Source organism: Aquarana catesbeiana, linkage group LG04 (assembly GCF_042186555.1).
Source record: "Aquarana catesbeiana isolate 2022-GZ linkage group LG04, ASM4218655v1, whole genome shotgun sequence".
Taxonomy (NCBI): domain Eukaryota; kingdom Metazoa; phylum Chordata; class Amphibia; order Anura; family Ranidae; genus Aquarana; species Aquarana catesbeiana.
In genome coordinates, this window is record NC_133327.1 from 442,922,526 (window position 1) to 442,945,387 (window position 22,862).

General features: G+C 43.8%; 1 protein-coding gene across 5 annotated transcripts in view; it reads right to left on the reverse strand.

Moving 5' to 3' along the window:
- LOC141140367 (plasminogen-like) overlaps nucleotides 1-22,862 on the reverse strand; it is a 335,624-nt gene that overhangs the window by 50,557 nt on the left and 262,205 nt on the right. For 4 of the 5 annotated variants that reach the window (XR_012243931.1, XR_012243929.1, XR_012243930.1 and 1 more), the window contains 2 exons: nucleotides 18,463-18,569; nucleotides 11,491-11,597 (listed from right to left, as the gene is read on the reverse strand). Coding sequence is in view for 1 of the 5 variants with exons in the window: in XM_073627455.1 (XP_073483556.1) it covers nucleotides 18,463-18,569 (107 nt within the window). In the remaining 4 variants the exon portion in view is untranslated. The remainder of the gene's footprint in view (nucleotides 1-11,490; nucleotides 11,598-18,462; nucleotides 18,570-22,862) is intronic. The other variant, XM_073627455.1, reaches the window with a different exon arrangement.

A 22,862-nucleotide genomic window follows, 5' to 3' on the forward strand; every position in this document is an offset into this window, starting at 1 on the left:
CAGCACACTTCCTTTTGGTACTCTATCCACATTCTAATCCGAGGTCTGCACATGTATGCATGTCTCTTATATTGGGGCTAGGGCTTCATATCTATGCCCCCTTTGCACCACCTTATTTTCCATTTCCTTCACCCTTTGGCACTCTCTTCCTCTTTTTCTTCCCACTTCCTCTTTTCTTCTACGTGGACTAACCCCATGTGGGAATTCTACAATCATTCAATATTCATACTTCTTTTATAGATATCGGTAACTCAATACACGTACTATTCTTATATAGCCTTGGTCTGGCACATATGAAAATACGCTATTTGATCCTAGGGGCCATGGGTGCTATCTGAACACAAAGTCATTCCTTGGGGTATGCACCACTGCTAACATGTATGTTCTCAACATTGCCATACTGTGCATATTGAGTTTTATTAATTGGTTTATTTTGACTTGTTTTAATGCATGTTTAATTATTTATACTCATGCTTATTTGGTCTTAGGATCTATTCACAGTTCATTTCTAGAATGTGATGTCTCCTTTCTAAAAAGGCTTTTTTGTATATTTGTAGAATCCATATATGTCCAAAACACTTAGAACTCTCAAACCCCTGATGAAGGTACCAGAATACCAGAAATGCGTCGGGTATCGGGGTACATTACTCCCATTAGAGTACATCCACCTTTTTCACCTTATATATTCTCTGTTTTGATTCTGTATTAACTAAGTATGGAATGATCTTTTATCTTGTATGTTACAGACGCTTTCACGTCTTTAAGTATATCAATAAAATATATTATTTTTTATTCCAAGAGTTGGTGGCCTGTTAAAGTCCCAATTTAGGGGGATTTCTTTTTCCATGGTTTATATGTAAGGGATGAGACCACCACACTCTACATTTGTTATGATGGAAGCCCCCCCGTCTTGTCTATGAGCACTGATGAAGCTGCACTTATGGGCGCTGATGAGGTGGTACTGATGAGGAGCACTGGTGGGCATGGATAGGCAGCACGGATAGGTGGCACGTATAGGCAGTACATATGGGCACTGATGGGCGGCACTGATGGGAGACACTGATGGGAGACACTGATAGGCGGCACTGATTGCCAGCACTGACTGTCATGGCTAATGGGCACTGATTGGTGGCACTTGTGGGCACTGATTGCTGTCACTGGTGGGCACTGTATGCTGACATTGGTGGGCAATGGTGGGCACTGTAGTGTGACACTATATTTCTTTATTGTAATCAGGGCACTGATGATCAGTGCTCTGATTACATTCCTAAATGTCCCCCTGTGAGGAGATGTTGCTGATCAGCTCTCCTCTCCTCACACTCTGTCAGTGTGAGGAGAGGAGAGACGATTACCGGCACTTCCTTGTTTACATGTGACTGGCTGTGATTGGACACAGCCGATCACATGGTTAAAGAGCCGCGTACGCAGATCGGGGTCACACCGTGTCCTAGCAACAAGAGCGCGAGAGCGGCTGTTCTGGGATGCTGTCATATGACGGCATCCCAGAACAAGAGCTGCACCGCACCGCCCCACCGTCATTTGGGCGGGCAGCAAGCAGTTAAAGCGGAGTTCCACACAAAAATGGAACTTCCACTTTTTGGAACCCTCCCCCCCTCCGGTGTCACATTTGGCACCTTTCAGGGGAGAGGGGGGTGCAGATACCTGTCTAAGACTTTGGACTCCCTCTTTAATACAAACGATTACTGTGCCCATGAACCTCAAACTTGCCATTTTAAACTGTACAACAGTAAAGAAAAGCACATGGACCAGCATGAAAGTAATAATAATAGGAACACAGGACAAATACCTACTTTTTTGCAGTACTTTCCTGACCTTTCTATACTGATCTTGCTTCCTCAATTTCAGGTCTGACCAGCATTGCCTCAATTGCTCCTTGGATCGTCGTACCCCAAAAGTCCTGTGCAGACTTCTCACAACTTTAGCCATGATCTTGGCCTTTCTCACATTAGGGTTTCTGTACGGTCCATGTTTCCCATCATAGTCTGTCCTCTTCAAGATGTCCGCCGTCTCCACCATCTCTTCAAAGGACATACTTGAGGCCTTATATCTCCTCCTGGATCGAGAACTACCTTGCTCCGGGCCTCGTCGTTGCTGATAACAGCACACACCTGCTGTGTCTCCGCCATGTGCTCTCCCACTGCCCCGAAAGAGAAAAGGCGGGGAATACACTAGAAAGAAGGACAGGAGTTTCACGCATGCGCAGTGTATATAAAGCATAACACACGGGCGACGTACTTACGATCTGTGAGTGGAGAACGAAGGATTGTTAGTGCCGATCGTTCAAACTAGGGTACAATTGTAACTTGGGGCATCAGTGGTTAGTGGCCTATACTGCTTATAGATTGAGGCCTATATTTGGACAAGATTAGGAGAGTTTAGCCTGACATTAGGGTTTGTCTTGTGTTGTGTCTTGCAGATAAAATGGTTGACAAATTCACAGCCCCTGACTTGCTGCCCAACTTCATAGACAAGTACAGGGAGCTGCCATGTCTCTGGCAAGTCCAATGCAAGGGCTATTCGAGCAAGCAAAATAGGAAGGCAACGCTGGATAAACTGTTGGAATTGGTGAAGCCTGTGTATCCCACGGCAGACATCACCTATTTGAAGGCCAAAGTTGGTAGCCTGAGGAGCACATATAATAGGGAGCGCAAGAAAGTCCAGGATTCCCTGAGATCCGGAGCAGCAGCAGATGACGTACATGTCCCCAGGCTGTGGTACTACCACAGCCTGTGTTTTTTTGTCTGACCAGACAGAACCCAGGTCATCACTATCAACGCTTCCTTTCACATCAGCTGAGACTCCTGAGGTCCAACCTGGGCCTTCCACCCAGAAAGAAGATGTGGAGGAGCCCAGCTTGACCCAGGTATAGCATTGTTGAACATATTTCTTGTCAAAAATTTAATGATGTTAACTAGATGTTATTGATCACAAATTTCTGATTTAACAAAGTGGTTTACATATCAATAGACATTAGTAGCCAAAAATGATTGGGACAAGAATGAAAAATGCTGGGGTCAGAATGATAGTCTTTTCTATTTGATAACATTCAATTTGCAACCGTCATGAGCTCAAAATTGTGTGTGATTGATGACTAAAAAACCCTAAAACTATGTACCATTTTTCATACACAGGAAAGTCTCAGCCAGGAGGAGGCTGTGGCAAGCAGCCTGACGGAATCCCAGGTTCCTCCCCTCCGCCCTCCAACCAAAAGGACCAGAAAGGCAAGGAACCTCGAGGAGTCCGCGGCTGCTTTCCTAAAACAGGTTACTGCGGCAATTACCACGTCCCCTGGTGTCCACAAGGCATTTGGATGTGCCACTGCCAGCAAATTAGAACAGATGGAGGAGGCCCAACGCACTATATGTAAAGAGATTATTCTCAAGGCCCTAAACAAGGGGACGAGGGGTGAACTCACACCACAAACACACCTCAGTGAGTTGGACCTTGCTCCTCCACCACCTCCACCAACACCACAGCAGCATGGAAGAAAGCGTGGAAGGAAGTGTTGAGAGTGATGGCATGGGTTTGGTGTGGTCTGGCAAAAAACGCAGGCTGTTGTAAGACCACAGCCTCGGGACATATATGTCATCTGCTGCTGCTCCCAATCTCTCAGAGCCCTGGACTGTATTGTGCTCCTTATTAAATGGACTCCTCAGGTTACCAATTTTGACAGTCAAATAATTGATATCTGCCCTGGGCAACAAAGGTTTCACCAATTCCAACTGTTTCTTCAGCATTGCCTTCCTCTTTATTTTGTTATGAGCTTGTGCTCTCTATTAAATTAAAAATGTTGGTTTTGACAAATACTTGGCTATGTGTTTTACTTCAAAAAGGACAGTTTGCTTGTGAGTAGGCAGGTACATTTCAAAAAATACAATGTCAAATTAACAAGGGACACCAACATAGTTGTATCTTTGAGGTTAAAAAATACAAAGTAATGATGGTGTTGTGGTAACACACAAAAAGAAAAAACAAAAATATTCTGGAGATCACGAGAAAAACAAAACAAAAAAACAAAAAAAGATTATTCTGGAGATCACTAGAAAAAAAAAAAGATTATTCTGGAGATCACTAGAAATAATAAAACATACATTTGTCAGAACTCTGTGAATATCAGCAGCAAAGCAACTTCATTATTATAGCATTATAAAGAAGAAGAGAATGCACTACATTGAAAGATTTCATAATTTGCAGCGTCACGAATGTGATATCGCCATTACGAATGCTAGTTTTACAAGACTGAGCTCTTCCGGCTCGTACTTGATTCCGAGCATGCGTGAGCTTTTGTGCAACTGACTTGTGTACACACGATCAGAAAGTCAGACAACAACGTTTTGTTGGCGGAAAATTTGAGAACCTGGTAGCCAAAATTTGTTGGCTGAAAGTCTGACAACAAATGTTCGATGGAGCATACACACGGTCGGACTTTCAGCCAACAAGCTCACATCCAAAATTTCCCCTCGGATAGTCCGATCGTGTGTACATGGCATTAGTCTTACGCCACAGGCGCTCATGAGCATGACTATGTTTTTTCAGACTTCTAGTATCATCTGTTTGCCAAGGTTGAATTCTGTGAGTAGTGAGGGGGGCCAGTGAGTCCAGTGAGGCTAGAAGTGAAGCGTTGTAGACAGAAGTGGCTAGGTTGGTGCAGGATAGGGGTGAGATTTTGTTGTAGAGGTTGTAGAGATCACATGGGTTTCTACGGGTAACTTTTAGGCGGTTGGAGGGAGAAGAGGTGGAGGAGAGGGAGATTATTAGTAGCCATTGGCTCCCGCTGCTGATGTTGATCAGATACAGTGACAAGGGAGCCACGGCAGGATTTGGGAGCAAGCACCCATGAGTGCCCCCATAGCAAGCGGCTGGATATGGGGCACTTAGCATTATGAATGGTTTTCTTTTAAGTAAACCTGTTTATACTTTAAAGCACAAAACCCCTGTCTAACAGCAGACACCACCAGATGCTTGCAAATTTTTTTTTTTTTAGCTGATATAGAAATAGCATATTACACATTAGTTGAAGTTGTCTAGTGGCCTCACAAATATTTAAGAATGCCTCCAATCCTTGGCTAAGGATTATTCAGGACAAAGTCTAGTTACTTTTGGTTAAGTTATGTGAAAGGAATGTGTGATTGTAAACTGACTCTGGACAAGCCAATCCACTTTCAGGAATGTAAGGTAATTCTGTTCCGGGGGGATGGGTTGGATACACCTCTGTATGACCCACAAACAGCTTGTAATACATGTCTAGTCTTTAGAGTTTGCAGTCATGCATGCGTCTGTGGCCACCTGTGCCATGCCATTTATTGAGGAGACCCATGGCAAAAACAGCATCTTTAGTTATGTATTCTTATTATATTTTCTAATATTATCTGTATCTATCATTACTTTTAATGAATGTTATATTTATAAGTATTTGTATGATCTCTCTTTGCACATATTACATAAAAAAACAGCGGCGGCCCGTCTATAGGGGACCCCGCCCCCAAGCTAGTCACGAAAAAATTATTATATATATAAAAAAGGTCCTTTAAGTGTACTGTGTACAGGCAGCCGACACAGCTGTCTATAGGCAGCGTGACATCTATGCAATCAGTGATTGCAGGTGAGATGCTTCATTTGCTTGCTTTGGGTAGTCCTTGCGGCATTGCACCCGAACACTCCCACTCTAAAATTGCACAGTGGCTGCATTTTGATAGGCACAGTGACGCTGATTGATGGGCACGGTGAGGTTGGTTTCTGATGGGCACAGTGAGGCTGCATTTTGATGGGCACAGTGAGGATGAATGATGGGCACAGCGGGGCTGCATTTTGATGAGCATAGTGATGCTGATTAATGGGCACAGTGACGCTGATTGATGGGCACAGTGATGCTGATTGATGGGCAGATCGAGGCTGCATTTTGATGGGCACATTGATGCTGACTGATGGGCACAGTGAGACTGCATTTTCATGGACATAGTGATGCTGATTGATGGGCACAGTGACGCTGATTGATGGGCACAGTGACACTGCATTTTGATGGGCACAGTGAGGCTGAATGATGGGCACAGTGAGGCTGCATTTTGATGAGCATAGTGACGCTGATTGATGGGCACAGTGACGCTGATTGATGGGCACAGTGACGCTGCATTTTGATGGGCATAGTGATGCTGATTGATGGGCACAGTGAGGCTGCATTTTGATGGGCACAGTGACACAGATTGATGGGCGCAATAACGCTGGTTGATGGCTTGCATTTGACAGGCACAGTGACAGCGAGGCTGAAATTGACGGGCACAGGTGTACAGAACCGGGAACTCAGCACAGGGATGGTAGGAACCCCTCATGAAGGGCACAGTGAGGCTGTATTGATGGGCACAGTGAGGCTGCATTTGACGGGCACAGAAACTTCAATTGATGGGCACAGTGGCTTCAATTGATGGGCACAGTGGCTACAATTAATGGGCACAGTAAGGCTACAATTGATGGGTGATTTTTAGCAGGACTGCGACATTGCGGCGGACAGATCGAACACCTAACATTTTTGACACTTTTTTGGGAATCAGTGACATTACTACAGTAATCAGTGCTAATAATATGCACTGTTATTGTATTAATGACACTGGCAGGGAAGGGGTTAACATTGGGGCGATCAAGGGGTTAAATGTGTTTCCTGCAGGTGTGGTCTAACTGTATAGGGGATGGGCTGCCTGGGAAAGCACACAGATCCACCTATGCCCACAAACTAGAGTTCCCGAGCCAACGTACAATGACGGTGATTCACGGGAATGAGCCGTGCTGCTGCAGTACAATGACGGTGGCTGGTAGGCAAGTGGTTAACTGGTAATTGTGAGGTCATGCAACACGGTATGCAAATTAAATTTATCTAATTTTTTCACACAAATAGAGCTTTCTGTTGGTGGTATTTGATCACCACTGGGTTTTTTGATTTTTTATTATATAAACGAAAAAAGATAGAAATTTTGAAAAAAAATATACTTTTTACATTCTGCTATAAAACATATCCAATGAAAAAAAATTTCAAATCTGATTTATTCATAATTTTAGGCCAAAATGTATTCTGCTACATGTCTTGTAGCAGAGTGTATATTGATTGGTTTGCATGAAAGTTATAGATGGTATAGATACTGGAATTTTCCGTTTTTATTTTTTTATGCTAGTAATGATGGTGATCAGCGACTTATAGTAGGACTGTGATAGTGCAGTGGACAGTCTGACACTAACTGATACTGAGTGGGAACTGACTAACTGACACTAACATCACCAGTGACGCTAACACAGTGATTAGTACTAATACTATACACTGTCACTGTGATCATGACTCTGGCTGGGGAGGGGTTAACATCTAGGGGCAATTAAGGGGTTATCTGTGTGCCCAACAAGTGTAATGTGTGCAATATGTGCTGCTTTTACTAATCAATGTGGCTGATTTTTCTCCCTGCTTTTCAGGGCTCTGTACCAGGAGCGTATCATAAAATTTGTGGGCCCGTGTGCGAGATAAAATTGGGACCTAGGTATTGTTAAAAAAAAAATAAAAATTTGGTGCACGTAGCACCACGGCGAAATTGGGCTAAATATTGAGTGTGGCTTAAAGGGAAGCCTAGTTTAATAGAGTCTGAGATTACCTACATAGTGCAAACTGTGGTAATGTCAAATAAGGAATGTACAGTGCGGAGTGGACAGCGGTGGGTAGTATGTGCAAGAGAGGAGTGTGGAGTTTATGCTGGTGGATAGTATGTGCAGGAAGAGGCGTATAGAGTGTAAGGTGGTGGGCAGTTTGTGCAGGAGAGGAGTGCAGAGTGTAGGGTGGTGGGTAGTATGTGCAAGAGAGGAGTATGGAGTGTATGGCAGTAGGTAGTATGTGCAGGTGAGGAGTGCAGAGTGTATGGCTGTGGGTAGTATGTGCAGAAGAGAAGTATGGAGTGTATGGTGGCAGGCAGTATGTGCAGGAGAGAAGTGCAGAGTGTATGGAGGTGGGTAGCATGTGCAGGAAAGGAGTGTGGAGTGTATGGCGGTGGGTAGACTGTGCAGGTGAGAAGTGCAGAGTGTACGGCAGTGGAGAGTATGTGCAAGATGGTGTCAGTAGAGCAATGGACAGTGTCAGAATTTTTATATTTTTATTATTTTTTAGTGGATGGTGTTAGTATTTTTTTGCAATTTAATTTGTTTTTAATTTTTTTCACAATGCTATTTTGGGGGGGAGGGGGTTGGGGCAGTGGAAAGTGTTAGTAGGGGGGTGGGGTGGGAACGGTGTCAGTAGTTTTTTTATATTATTTTTTACAATTTTATTTTTTATTGTTTTTCTATAATTTTCTTTTTCTTTCTTTTTTTTTTTTTTTTTAATCAGCCCTGTTAGTGGGCTTGGTGAGATATCAGGGGTCTGTTCATTCATAAGCTGAAGCAAAGTGAACACAGTTTACTATGCTCAGTTATCAAAGGACACAGGAGCGATCGGTAGTGATCACTCGCTGTGTCCAATTCAGAAAAGGAAAGGGTTGGTAAATGACATGTTTACCGGTCCCTTCCTCTGCTCTCCATCCTAACAGATCCCTCACAGCAGCCGACAGGAGAGGAGTGGAGGGAAGCTGGCTGCAGGGGGACAAGAGGGGGTGGAGGAGGACACAGGGACCAGAGGAGGACACAGGGAGGGCCAGAGGAGGCGCACACAAGGGGCCGGAGGAGGACACGGAGGGGGACCGAAAGAGGAGGACTTGTGGGACAATCAGGGATGATCGGTGTGGCTGTGCGGGGGCAGTTGCAAGCACTGATCTCCCTGTATAGCTTTTCAGCTGATAGCCACGGGAGAGAGAAGAAGAAGAAGCGTCTGTCAGCTGTTTCATTGAAAGCCATACAGGGAGATCGGTGCTTGCAACTGTCCCCCCGCCTCACTAATCATCCCGACTGTCAACCAGGGACAGATCATCCATGGGTGCAGTGTGGGTCACAGTGCCCCCCCCCCCACCCTCTCAGGGCCCGTGTGAACACCCTGCACCTATGGATGATATGCCACTGCTCTGTACTGTGATTCACTAAGCAAATTAACAGGTCCCAGGCACAAATCATTGGTCGGACCTGCTGACTGACTTGTGCAGTACCGAATCACACTTTCTACCCAGAAATGCTGGATCATTTACATGTACGTGATCCAGCGTAGGGCGTATATGTGCATGGGGTGGTCCGCAAGTGGTTAAAACCTATACAGTTATGTTTCTTTATTGTGGCCTATTTGTTTATGGATGTAATATCATTATGTATGTATGTCAGTAATGTCTCCAGTGTGTTCACTACTGTACCACTTTTGTATTTGTTCTGTATACTTATACAATCACAATGACCTTTTTGTCTTAACTAAAAAATACCTTTTCATTTAAATCTGCAGCTTCAGTCTTCTTTAAAATTGTAAAAGAAATTACATACAGTATGGCAACCTGGAGACATCCTATACACTGTCGGTGTACAGAATACCCACAGAAATGTAATTTCCTGCTTGCACTAATATATAATAAAACATTTTGGATTCTCCTGCAATAGGAATCTCATTTTTGGTTAGGTATCCACTAAGGGTTAATTACTTCTAATAGAGGATAGAGGTGCTACAGCTATATTCATCAGAACACTGAAAATGCACCATGTAGGTATAACTAACTAGAACCCCCATTCAGGAATCAGGTTGGAAAGGACAAGATGAAGCAAACAGCTATTTCTTTAGAACAGGAAAAGGTAGAAATCTGCTACAAAGTTTGCAATGTACATTGATCACCCACAGGGGTAATGTTTTTTTCTCAATATGTGTGGAGTACCTTTTAATCAATTTACAGTTTAGTGTCCCACACATGCAGACACACTGCTATACCTGCTCTTGTTTGAGACATTTGACTGTTATTAAGACATAATATACATCTTTGCTTTGACGTTATCCGAGGTATGTACAATATTCATTTAAACCGAGTAAGGTAGGAAGGAGCAGACAGCAATGTTGTATGTGATCACATTAAAATGTGTAATAAGACAGCATTGAGATTTAATATGCTAATCATATGTAGCGCTGGTAGATTTGTTCAATTTACCGCTTATAGGTAAATTTAGCGGTTCATCGATGCTGTACATTATTTAGATTTAATCTAATGTTAATTTAGCCTCTGTTCCAGCTTGGCTGTGTTGCGTGTAGTTCCACATTGTACCTGTGGGTGTCGTTGTCATCGTGGGTCGGTGTTGGAAAGCAACAGGCTGAAGTGTATGGGTGCTCTTCTGTCCCGGAGATGACTCGGCGGAGGTGGTCCTCCAAGTTGCATTCTGGGAGAGGGTATTTAGGGGACAGATGCCATATTTCGGGGAGCTTTTTGCCTCGTGGCCCTCCTGGCCTAGAGGTATGTGTCAGTGAGTGCTATCTCGTGGCCCTCCGGCTTGGAGGGTTGCGCTTCTGCAGTTGGGCGGGTAGACCCAGAAGCCTGTCTGGGGCCTGCTATGGCTGGGATGGTCCTGTGCTGTCTGTCCTGCGGGAAGAAGCCGGACAATCGGGAAGATCCAGGGGAGGACCCATCTTGGAAAAGATCATGCAAGGCTGGTCTTAAGAAGGGCCTGGTGACTCAATTGGAGGACATATCCTAAACTACACTACTGCACAAGTACTGGTTGTAAAGGTTCTGGTACTGTGTTTGCTATTCATCAAAGACTTTTTTTTTTTTTCCCGTCAGCATGAATCGTATACTCTGAACTCCTTCAATCAACTCTCAAGAGACTGAGCAACGTTCTTTACATCATCCAGGTAAGTATAACAAAAATTCACTCTTTTATAAAAAACACATTAAAAAGACTTTAAAAACCCCTAACCCAACCTCCACCTCCCAAAATTCCAGAAAACATCTGCCTCCTCCACACCCAACCTCTTCCGATCAAATAACAACACATAATACAATTTACTCAACACCCACTCTGCACAATCTTCCTCAGACAGTACAAAACTTCCCTTCCTATATCCACACCTTGCTTCCCAGACCACTTCTTTTACAATTGCTGACAAAATCCGCTATTCATCAAAGACTACTACATCCTGTGGCAGAGGATCGTATGAGTTTATTCCACCCAAAGTCTGTGGCAGAGACTTTTTGTTCGTGCTGCGTTCCAGCTGCTAGGTTAGTGAGAGAAACCTATCCGGGCGAGCAAAGATTTAATCCTAAGCTGAGGACACATCCATCCTAAAGATTTAAAGTCCTTGACGCTACGCCAAGAAAAGGTATTTAAACATCCCTGCAACTCTCCTACCTCTTTCCTGCTACTTCTTCCAGTTATCCCCATTAAAGCATTGGAAAAAAATACTTAGTGACTGGTGCCTACATTGCCTCACAGTAAACTCAACGGGAACCCCTAGACCAGGTATTGGTGAAATTACAGGTAACAAGGTTACGGTAACAGCCCGCTTTAAATCAGCAGCTCCACCGTGAGTTAGTGCTACACATACATCGGTCTCACCTTGTGTCTCGCCCCATCCTGTTACATAACATTCAGACTTGTCAGGCATCACATAATTTTCAGGTGGTAGGCAAGCAGGGAGAACTTCATCTGTGATTAAAGCTGGGCTATAAAAGAAACATATATTATTATTATTATTATACGAGATTTATATAGCGCCAACAGCAGCGCTTTACAATGTATAAGGGGGACAACACAATTACAGTACAGTTCAATACAAAAGGTACAGGAGGGCCTTGCTCGTAGAGCTTACATTCTAAAGGGAGGGGGTGGTGGTACAAAAGGTAATAGCTGCAAAGAATGATTTGATGGGGGTGGCTCAGGGACAGTTATGTGGGTGTGGGATAGGCTTCCCTGAATAAATGAGTTTTCAGGGATCTCCTAAAGGTGGACAGGGTAGGTGCTGTAACATATATCAGTTATATTATCTTCAAATGAATACATTGAAAGTTGAAAGGAAATATACAATCCAAGCATTATTCACATGTAGATATAAGCATATAGATACGCCAACCTAATAGTCAATGCTAATCAATACAGTTCACTCAAGGTTGAGATTCAAAAACATCTGGAAGTTCATATGGCATTTGCTGCCAAATGTTCAATGCTATTTATATCCTGTAGTGAGGTCTGATGGGTCTGCCATTCCTCTTCAGTTTCCCACCATATCTCACAGCCAGTCAGAAAGGGTTGGGTCTTAAAATGTTCCACCAGTTCATGACTGTCATTAGCTGCCTGCACCTAGAAATAAATAGGCACCTTGACCACACAATGAGAGAGATGTACTAAAACCGAAGCTGGTGCAGCTGTTCATAGTATCCAATCAGCCTCTAGGTTTTATTGGCAAAGTTTAATTAAGCAAGCTGAAGTTAGAAGCTGATTGGTTGCTATGCATAGCTACAAAATATTCTGTGTGCACCAGTTTTAGTAAATCTTCCCCACTGGGGTTGATTTACTAAAACTGGAGAGTGCAAAACTGGTGCATCTCTTTTTTTATTTTTTTCTCAAAAAGGATTTGAGTTGAAAAAAGAGCTAACAAGCAAGGTTGGTGACCGGTGACCGCTGCTATGGGCTCTAGCCCCAGATCTTTTGCAGACCTAGCAACGCCCCTGATGGACACTACATATGGATAACGTCTATCTTCCACCAGTATGGTTAAAACATATGGATATCCTGGATCCTTCCTAACTTTTTCAGTGATCAGGCATCCATGAGGATGTGTGGCAATGAAGGGAAAAGAGTATATATAGTGTAATAATGCGAGGTTTATTCATAAAATCCAAAAAATATTACACTTACATAAAAAAACTTTAAAACGTGCAGAGAAACGCCGCCTTGGTGCGCGAACAATGGTCACTAGGTCTCCTCAGCTATATAGTGTAATACTAAGCAGTATTACACTATATATACTCTTTTCCCTTCATTGCCACACATCCTTATGGATGCCTGAACACTGAAAAATTTGGGAAGGATTAAGGATATCCATATGTTTTAACCATACCGGTGGAAAATAGGAGTTATCCCTATGTAGTGTCCATACAATCCAGTTACCAGTGACGGGAGATGCTGATCTGGAGATACTAACAGGCATATTTACAGCCTTTTTTCTGGTGAGTGGGGACCCAGGAGGGGAGCACGAATAGTCACCTGAGAACCACCATTACAACTGTTTACAAGTTCAGCACACCATATTAGATTAGACTTTATATGATTGCACTTTATATATATTATTTTTTTTTTTTTGCACTGAGCACTTTATACCATGTCGTTAAGCCATATCATGATATTGTATATGTTGATATAGGTTTGCTTAATACTATACTGGTTTGAGTTATAGGAGCAGCGCTGAGTTAAATTTGTAATCTTTTCTCTGAGATGGGAGCCTGAAGTGTATGTGGGGGAGGTTGCTATAACTAGATTAACACACAGGTAAACTATTCACAGGCAACCTCTGTATGTGTGGAGAGGGGGTGTGTGCCTTTCCTCCAATCAGCTGTCTCACAGTGTCTAGCAATAATCCACTCCTACGGGGAATCAGGAAGAGAAAATTCTAACAGGATGTGTACTTTCTAAAAACTATATAAAGGTGAAGACAGAAGTAAAACTTATGTAGGGAGATTTGTTTCATCTCTGTGTATCATCTAAGGCTGTTCACTTCACTGGGTATATGTGAGGGTTTACATCCACTTTAAGTCAAATTTAATATACATTTTCACTAGTAGTTGTAAAAATGAGCCTAGTTACTAGTAGCAGTGCTTGGCTATGCTACTGTTCGATTTGCAGGAAATGCAGCTGAATAGGTCACAATGTTCAGGATTTGGAAGGCAAAGAATCAGAATCCCATTGAAGTAAATCGGAAAACTATTGGGGTGTTTTCTGAGGCTTCTAGAGGGTAACTACAGCAGCCAAATGCAACAAAATGGCATGGAAAGTCCAGGGGAGAAATTTCATACAGCAGTAGGCGGACCATTTTAAGCAACTTTGAAGGTAATAAAGGGAAGACACAAATTGGTCAATTTACAGCTTTGTTGGGGTACCTTAATGCTGTACATGCTGTTACAGAATCACTAAGGGTTATTTCTGGGAATACAAACCTCGACAGTGCATGAAAGTTATAGATGGTATAGATACTGGAATTTTCCGTTTTTATTTTTTTATGCTAGTAATGATGGTGATCAGCGACTTATAGTAGGACTGTGATAGTGCAGTGGACAGTCTGACACTAACTGATACTGAGTGGGAACTGACTAACTGACACTAACATCACCAGTGACGCTAACACAGTGATTAGTACTAATACTATACACTGTCACTGTGATCATGACTCTGGCTGGGGAGGGGTTAACATCTAGGGGCAATTAAGGGGTTATCTGTGTGCCCAACAAGTGTAATGTGTGCAATATGTGCTGCTTTTACTAATCAATGTGGCTGATTTTTCTCCCTGCTTTTCAGGGCTCTGTACCAGGAGTGTATCATAAAATTTGTGGGCCCGTGTGCGAGATAAAATTGGGACCTAGGTATTGTTAAAAAAAAAAAAAAAAATTGGTGCACGTAGCACCACGGCGAAATTGGGCTAAATATTGAGTGTGGCTTAAAGGGAAGCCTAGTTTAATAGAGTCTGAGATTACCTACATAGTGCAAACTGTGGTAATGTCAAATAAGGAATGTACAGTGCGGAGTGGACAGCGGTGGGTAGTATGTGCAAGAGAGGAGTGTGGAGTTTATGCTGGTGGATAGTATGTGCAGGAAGAGGCGTATAGAGTGTAAGGTGGTGGGCAGTTTGTGCAGGAGAGGAGTGCAGAGTGTAGGGTGGTGGGTAGTATGTGCAAGAGAGGAGTATGGAGTGTATGGCAGTAGGTAGTATGTGCAGGTGAGGAGTGCAGAGTGTATGGCTGTGGGTAGTATGTGCAGAAGAGAAGTATGGAGTGTATGGTGGCAGGCAGTATGTGCAGGAGAGAAGTGCAGAGTGTATGGAGGTGGGTAGCATGTGCAGGAAAGGAGTGTGGAGTGTATGGCGGTGGGTAGACTGTGCAGGTGAGAAGTGCAGAGTGTACGGCAGTGGAGAGTATGTGCAAGATGGTGTCAGTAGAGCAATGGACAGTGTCAGAATTTTTATATTTTTATTATTTTTTAGTGGATGGTGTTAGTATTTTTTTGCAATTTAATTTGTTTTTAATTTTTTTCACAATGCTATTTTGGGGGGGAGGGGGTTGGGGCAGTGGAAAGTGTTAGTAGGGGGGTGGGGTGGGAACGGTGTCAGTAGTTTTTTTATATTATTTTTTACAATTTTATTTTTTATTGTTTTTCTATAATTTTCTTTTTCTTTCTTTTTTTTTTTTTTTTTAATCAGCCCTGTTAGTGGGCTTGGTGAGATATCAGGGGTCTGTTCATTCATAAGCTGAAGCAAAGTGAACACAGTTTACTATGCTCAGTTATCAAAGGACACAGGAGCGATCGGTAGTGATCACTCGCTGTGTCCAATTCAGAAAAGGAAAGGGTTGGTAAATGACATGTTTACCGGTCCCTTCCTCTGCTCTCCATCCTAACAGATCCCTCACAGCAGCCGACAGGAGAGGAGTGGAGGGAAGCTGGCTGCAGGGGGACAAGAGGGGGTGGAGGAGGACACAGGGACCAGAGGAGGACACAGGGAGGGCCAGAGGAGGCGCACACAAGGGGCCGGAGGAGGACACGGAGGGGGGCCGAAAGAGGAGGACTTGTGGGACAATCAGGGATGATCGGTGTGGCTGTGCGGGGGCAGTTGCAAGCACTGATCTCCCTGTATAGCTTTTCAGCTGATAGCCACGGGAGAGAGAAGAAGAAGAAGCGTCTGTCAGCTGTTTCATTGAAAGCCATACAGGGAGATCGGTGCTTGCAACTGTCCCCCCGCCTCACTAATCATCCCGACTGTCAACCAGGGACAGATCATCCATGGGTGCAGTGTGGGTCACAGTGCCCCCCCCCCCACCCTCTCAGGGCCCGTGTGAACACCCTGCACCTATGGATGATATGCCACTGCTCTGTACTGTGATTCACTAAGCAAATTAACAGGTCCCAGGCACAAATCATTGGTCGGACCTGCTGACTGACTTGTGCAGTACCGAATCACACTTTCTACCCAGAAATGCTGGATCATTTACATGTACGTGATCCAGCGTAGGGCGTATATGTGCATGGGGTGGTCCGCAAGTGGTTAAAACCTATACAGTTATGTTTCTTTATTGTGGCCTATTTGTTTATGGATGTAATATCATTATGTATGTATGTCAGTAATGTCTCCAGTGTGTTCACTACTGTACCACTTTTGTATTTGTTCTGTATACTTATACAATCACAATGACCTTTTTGTCTTAACTAAAAAATACCTTTTCATTTAAATCTGCAGCTTCAGTCTTCTTTAAAATTGTAAAAGAAATTACATACAGTATGGCAACCTGGAGACATCCTATACACTGTCGGTGTACAGAATACCCACAGAAATGTAATTTCCTGCTTGCACTAATATATAATAAAACATTTTGGATTCTCCTGCAATAGGAATCTCATTTTTGGTTAGGTATCCACTAAGGGTTAATTACTTCTAATAGAGGATAGAGGTGCTACAGCTATATTCATCAGAACACTGAAAATGCACCATGTAGGTATAACTAACTAGAACCCCCATTCAGGAATCAGGTTGGAAAGGACAAGATGAAGCAAACAGCTATTTCTTTAGAACAGGAAAAGGTAGAAATCTGCTACAAAGTTTGCAATGTACATTGATCACCCACAGGGGTAATGTTTTTTTCTCAATATGTGTGGAGTACCTTTTAATCAATTTACAGTTTAGTGTCCCACACATGCAGACACACTGCTATACCTGCTCTTGTTTGAGACATTTGACTGTTATTAAGACATAATATACATCTTTGCTTTGACGTTATCCGAGGTATGTACAATATTCATTTAAACCGAGTAAGGTAGGAAGGAGCAGACAGCAATGTTGTATGTGATCACATTAAAATGTGTAATAAGACAGCATTGAGATTTAATATGCTAATCATATGTAGCGCTGGTAGATTTGTTCAATTTACCGCTTATAGGTAAATTTAGCGGTTCATCGATGCTGTACATTATTTAGATTTAATCTAATGTTAATTTAGCCTCTGTTCCAGCTTGGCTGTGTTGCGTGTAGTTCCACATTGTACCTGTGGGTGTCGTTGTCATCGTGGGTCGGTGTTGGAAAGCAACAGGCTGAAGTGTATGGGTGCTCTTCTGTCCCGGAGATGACTCGGCGGAGGTGGTCCTCCAAGTTGCATTCTGGGAGAGGGTATTTAGGGGACAGATGCCATATTTCGGGGAGCTTTTTGCCTCGTGGCCCTCCTGGCCTAGAGGTATGTGTCAGTGAGTGCTATCTCGTGGCCCTCCGGCTTGGAGGGTTGCGCTTCTGCAGTTGGGCGGGTAGACCCAGAAGCCTGTCTGGGGCCTGCTATGGCTGGGATGGTCCTGTGCTGTCTGTCCTGCGGGAAGAAGCCGGACAATCGGGAAGATCCAGGGGAGGACCCATCTTGGAAAAGATCATGCAAGGCTGGTCTTAAGAAGGGCCTGGTGACTCAATTGGAGGACATATCCTAAACTACACTACTGCACAAGTACTGGTTGTAAAGGTTCTGGTACTGTGTTTGCTATTCATCAAAGACTTTTTTTTTTTTTCCCATCAGCATGAATCGTATACTCTGAACTCCTTCAATCAACTCTCAAGAGACTGAGCAACGTTCTTTACATCATCCAGGTAAGTATAACAAAAATTCACTCTTTTATAAAAAACACATTAAAAAGACTTTAAAAACCCCTAACCCAACCTCCACCTCCCAAAATTCCAGAAAACATCTGCCTCCTCCACACCCAACCTCTTCCGATCAAATAACAACACATAATACAATTTACTCAACACCCACTCTGCACAATCTTCCTCAGACAGTACAAAACTTCCCTTCCTATATCCACACCTTGCTTCCCAGACCACTTCTTTTACAATTGCTGACAAAATCCGCTATTCATCAAAGACTACTACATCCTGTGGCAGAGGATCGTATGAGTTTATTCCACCCAAAGTCTGTGGCAGAGACTTTTTGTTCGTGCTGCGTTCCAGCTGCTAGGTTAGTGAGAGAAACCTATCCGGGCGAGCAAAGATTTAATCCTAAGCTGAGGACACATCCATCCTAAAGATTTAAAGTCCTTGACGCTACGCTAAGAAAAGGTATTTAAACATCCCTGCAACTCTCCTACCTCTTTCCTGCTACTTCTTCCAGTTATCCCCATTAAAGCATTGGAAAAAAATACTTAGTGACTGGTGCCTACATTGCCTCACAGTAAACTCAACGGGAACCCCTAGACCAGGTATTGGTGAAATTACAGGTAACAAGGTTACGGTAACAGCCCGCTTTAAATCAGCAGCTCCACCGTGAGTTAGTGCTACACATACATCGGTCTCACCTTGTGTCTCGCCCCATCCTGTTACATAACATTCAGACTTGTCAGGCATCACATAATTTTCAGGTGGTAGGCAAGCAGGGAGAACTTCATCTGTGATTAAAGCTGGGCTATAAAAGAAACATATATTATTATTATTATTATTATTATACGAGATTTATATAGCGCCAACAGCAGCGCTTTACAATGTATAAGGGGGACAACACAATTACAGTACAGTTCAATACAAAAGGTACAGGAGGGCCTTGCTCGTAGAGCTTACATTCTAAAGGGAGGGGGTGGTGGTACAAAAGGTAATAGCTGCAAAGAATGATTTGATGGGGGTGGCTCAGGGACAGTTATGTGGGTGTGGGATAGGCTTCCCTGAATAAATGAGTTTTCAGGGATCTCCTAAAGGTGGACAGGGTAGGTGCTGTAACATATATCAGTTATATTATCTTCAAATGAATACATTGAAAGTTGAAAGGAAATATACAATCCAAGCATTATTCACATGTAGATATAAGCATATAGATACGCCAACCTAATAGTCAATGCTAATCAATACAGTTCACTCAAGGTTGAGATTCAAAAACATCTGGAAGTTCATATGGCATTTGCTGCCAAATGTTCAATGCTATTTATATCCTGTAGTGAGGTCTGATGGGTCTGCCATTCCTCTTCAGTTTCCCACCATATCTCACAGCCAGTCAGAAAGGGTTGGGTCTTAAAATGTTCCACCAGTTCATGACTGTCATTAGCTGCCTGCACCTAGAAATAAATAGGCACCTTGACCACACAATGAGAGAGATGTACTAAAACCGAAGCTGGTGCAGCTGTTCATAGTATCCAATCAGCCTCTAGGTTTTATTGGCAAAGTTTAATTAAGCAAGCTGAAGTTAGAAGCTGATTGGTTGCTATGCATAGCTACAAAATATTCTGTGTGCACCAGTTTTAGTAAATCTTCCCCACTGGGGTTGATTTACTAAAACTGGAGAGTGCAAAACTGGTGCATCTCTTTTTTTATTTTTTTCTCAAAAAGGATTTGAGTTGAAAAAAGAGCTAACAAGCAAGGTTGGTGACCGGTGACCGCTGCTATGGGCTCTAGCCCCAGATCTTTTGCAGACCTAGCAACGCCCCTGATGGACACTACATATGGATAACGTCTATCTTCCACCAGTATGGTTAAAACATATGGATATCCTGGATCCTTCCTAACTTTTTCAGTGATCAGGCATCCATGAGGATGTGTGGCAATGAAGGGAAAAGAGTATATATAGTGTAATAATGCGAGGTTTATTCATAAAATCCAAAAAATATTACACTTACATAAAAAAACTTTAAAACGTGCAGAGAAACGCCGCCTTGGTGCGCGAACAATGGTCACTAGGTCTCCTCAGCTATATAGTGTAATACTAAGCAGTATTACACTATATATACTCTTTTCCCTTCATTGCCACACATCCTTATGGATGCCTGAACACTGAAAAATTTGGGAAGGATTAAGGATATCCATATGTTTTAACCATACCGGTGGAAAATAGGAGTTATCCCTATGTAGTGTCCATACAATCCAGTTACCAGTGACGGGAGATGCTGATCTGGAGATACTAACAGGCATATTTACAGCCTTTTTTCTGGTGAGTGGGGACCCAGGAGGGGAGCACGAATAGTCACCTGAGAACCACCATTACAACTGTTTACAAGTTCAGCACACCATATTAGATTAGACTTTATATGATTGCACTTTATATATATTATTTTTTTTTTTTTGCACTGAGCACTTTATACCATGTCGTTAAGCCATATCATGATATTGTATATGTTGATATAGGTTTGCTTAATACTATACTGGTTTGAGTTATAGGAGCAGCGCTGAGTTAAATTTGTAATCTTTTCTCTGAGATGGGAGCCTGAAGTGTATGTGGGGGAGGTTGCTATAACTAGATTAACACACAGGTAAACTATTCACAGGCAACCTCTGTATGTGTGGAGAGGGGGTGTGTGCCTTTCCTCCAATCAGCTGTCTCACAGTGTCTAGCAATAATCCACTCCTACGGGGAATCAGGAAGAGAAAATTCTAACAGGATGTGTACTTTCTAAAAACTATATAAAGGTGAAGACAGAAGTAAAACTTATGTAGGGAGATTTGTTTCATCTCTGTGTATCATCTAAGGCTGTTCACTTCACTGGGTATATGTGAGGGTTTACATCCACTTTAAGTCAAATTTAATATACATTTTCACTAGTAGTTGTAAAAATGAGCCTAGTTACTAGTAGCAGTGCTTGGCTATGCTACTGTTCGATTTGCAGGAAATGCAGCTGAATAGGTCACAATGTTCAGGATTTGGAAGGCAAAGAATCAGAATCCCATTGAAGTAAATCGGAAAACTATTGGGGTGTTTTCTGAGGCTTCTAGAGGGTAACTACAGCAGCCAAATGCAACAAAATGGCATGGAAAGTCCAGGGGAGAAATTTCATACAGCAGTAGGCGGACCATTTTAACCACTTGCCGACCGCCTAACGTAGATATACGTCGGCAGAGTGGCACGGGCAGGCAGAATCACGTATATATACGTGATCTGCCTCCCGCGGGCGGGGGGTCCGATCGGACCCCCCCCCGGTGCCAGCGGCGGTCGGCATCTGACTGGGAGCGTCGGGAGGCGAGGGGGAGACCATCCGATCGTGGCCCCCCCCTCGCGATCGCTCCCAGCCAATGGGAATCCTCCTCTGCCTGTGTGTAGTTTCACACAGGCAGAGGATGTGATGTCATCTCTCCTCGGTCTGGCAGTTTCCGTCCAGCGCCGAGGAGAGAAGACATGTAAGTGCACACAACACAAACACACACAGTAGAACATGCCAGGCATACTTTACACCCCCGATCCCCCCCCGATCGCCCCCCGATCCCCCCCCAATCACCCCCCCCCGTCACAAACTGACATTAGCAGTATTTTTTTTTTTTTTTTTCTGATTACTGCATAGTGTCAGTTTGTGACAGTTACAGTGTTAGGGCAGTGAGTGTTAGGCCCCCTTTAGGTCTAGGATACCCCCCTAACCCCCCCTAATAAAGTTTTAACCCCTTGATCACCCCCTGTCACCAGTGTCACTAAGCGATCATTTTTCTGATCGCTGTATTAGTGTCGCTGGTGACGCTAGTTAGTGAGGTAAATATTTAGGTTTGCCGTCAGCGTTTTATAGCGACAGGGACCCCCATATACTACCTAATAAATGTTTTAACCCCTTGATTGCCCCCTAGTTAACCCTTTCACCACTGATCACCGTATAACTGTTACGGGTGACGCTGGTTAGTTCGTTTATTTTTTATAGTGTCAGGGCACCCGCCGTTTATTACCGAATAAAAGTTTAGCCCCCTGATCGCCCGGCGGTGATATGCGTCGCCCCAGGCAGCGTCAGATTAGCGCCAGTACCGCTAACACCCACGCACGCAGCATACGCCTCCCTTAGTGGTATAGTATCTGTACGGATCAATATCTGATCCGATCAGATCTATACTAGCGTCCCCAGCAGTTTAGGGTTCCCAAAAACGCAGTGTTAGCGGGATCAGCCCAGATACCCGCTAGCACCTGCGTTTTGCCCCTCTGCCCGGCCCACCCAAGTGCAGTATCGATCGATCACTGTCACTTACAAAACACTAAACGCATAACTGCAGCGTTCGCAGAGTCAGGCCTGATCCCTGCGATCGCTAACAGTTTTTTTGGTAGCGTTTTGGTGAACTGGCAAGCACCAGCCCCAAGCAGTGTCAGGTTAGCGCCAGTACCGCTAACACCCACGCACGCAGCATACGCCTCCCTTAGTGGTATAGTATCTGATCGGATCAATATCTGATCCGATCAGATCTATACTAGCGTCCCCAGCAGTTTAGGGTTCCCACAAACGCAGTGTTAGCGGGATCAGCCCAGATACCTGCTAGCACCTGCGTTTTGCCCCTCCGCCCGGCCCAGCCCAGCCCACCCAAGTGCAGTATCGATCGATCACTGACACTTACAAAACACTAAATGCATAACTGCAGCGTTCGCAGAGTCAGGCCTGATCCCTGCGATCGCTAACAGTTTTTTTGGTAGCGTTTTGGTGAACTGGCAAGCACCAGCGGCCTAGTACACCCCGGTCGTAGTCAAACCAGCACTGCAGTAACACTTGGTGACGTGGCGAGTCCCATAAGTGCAGTTCAAGCTGGTGAGGTGGCAAGCACAAGTAGTGTCCCGCTGCCACCAAGAAGACAAACACAGGCCCGTTGTGCCCATAGTGCCCTTCCTGCTGCATTCGCCAATCCTAATTGGGAACCCACCGCTTCTGCAGCGCCCGTACTTCCCCCATTCACATCCCCAACCAAATGCAGTCGGCTGCATGAGAGGCATTTTCTTTATGTCCTCCCGAGTACCCCTACCCAACGAACCCCCAAAAAA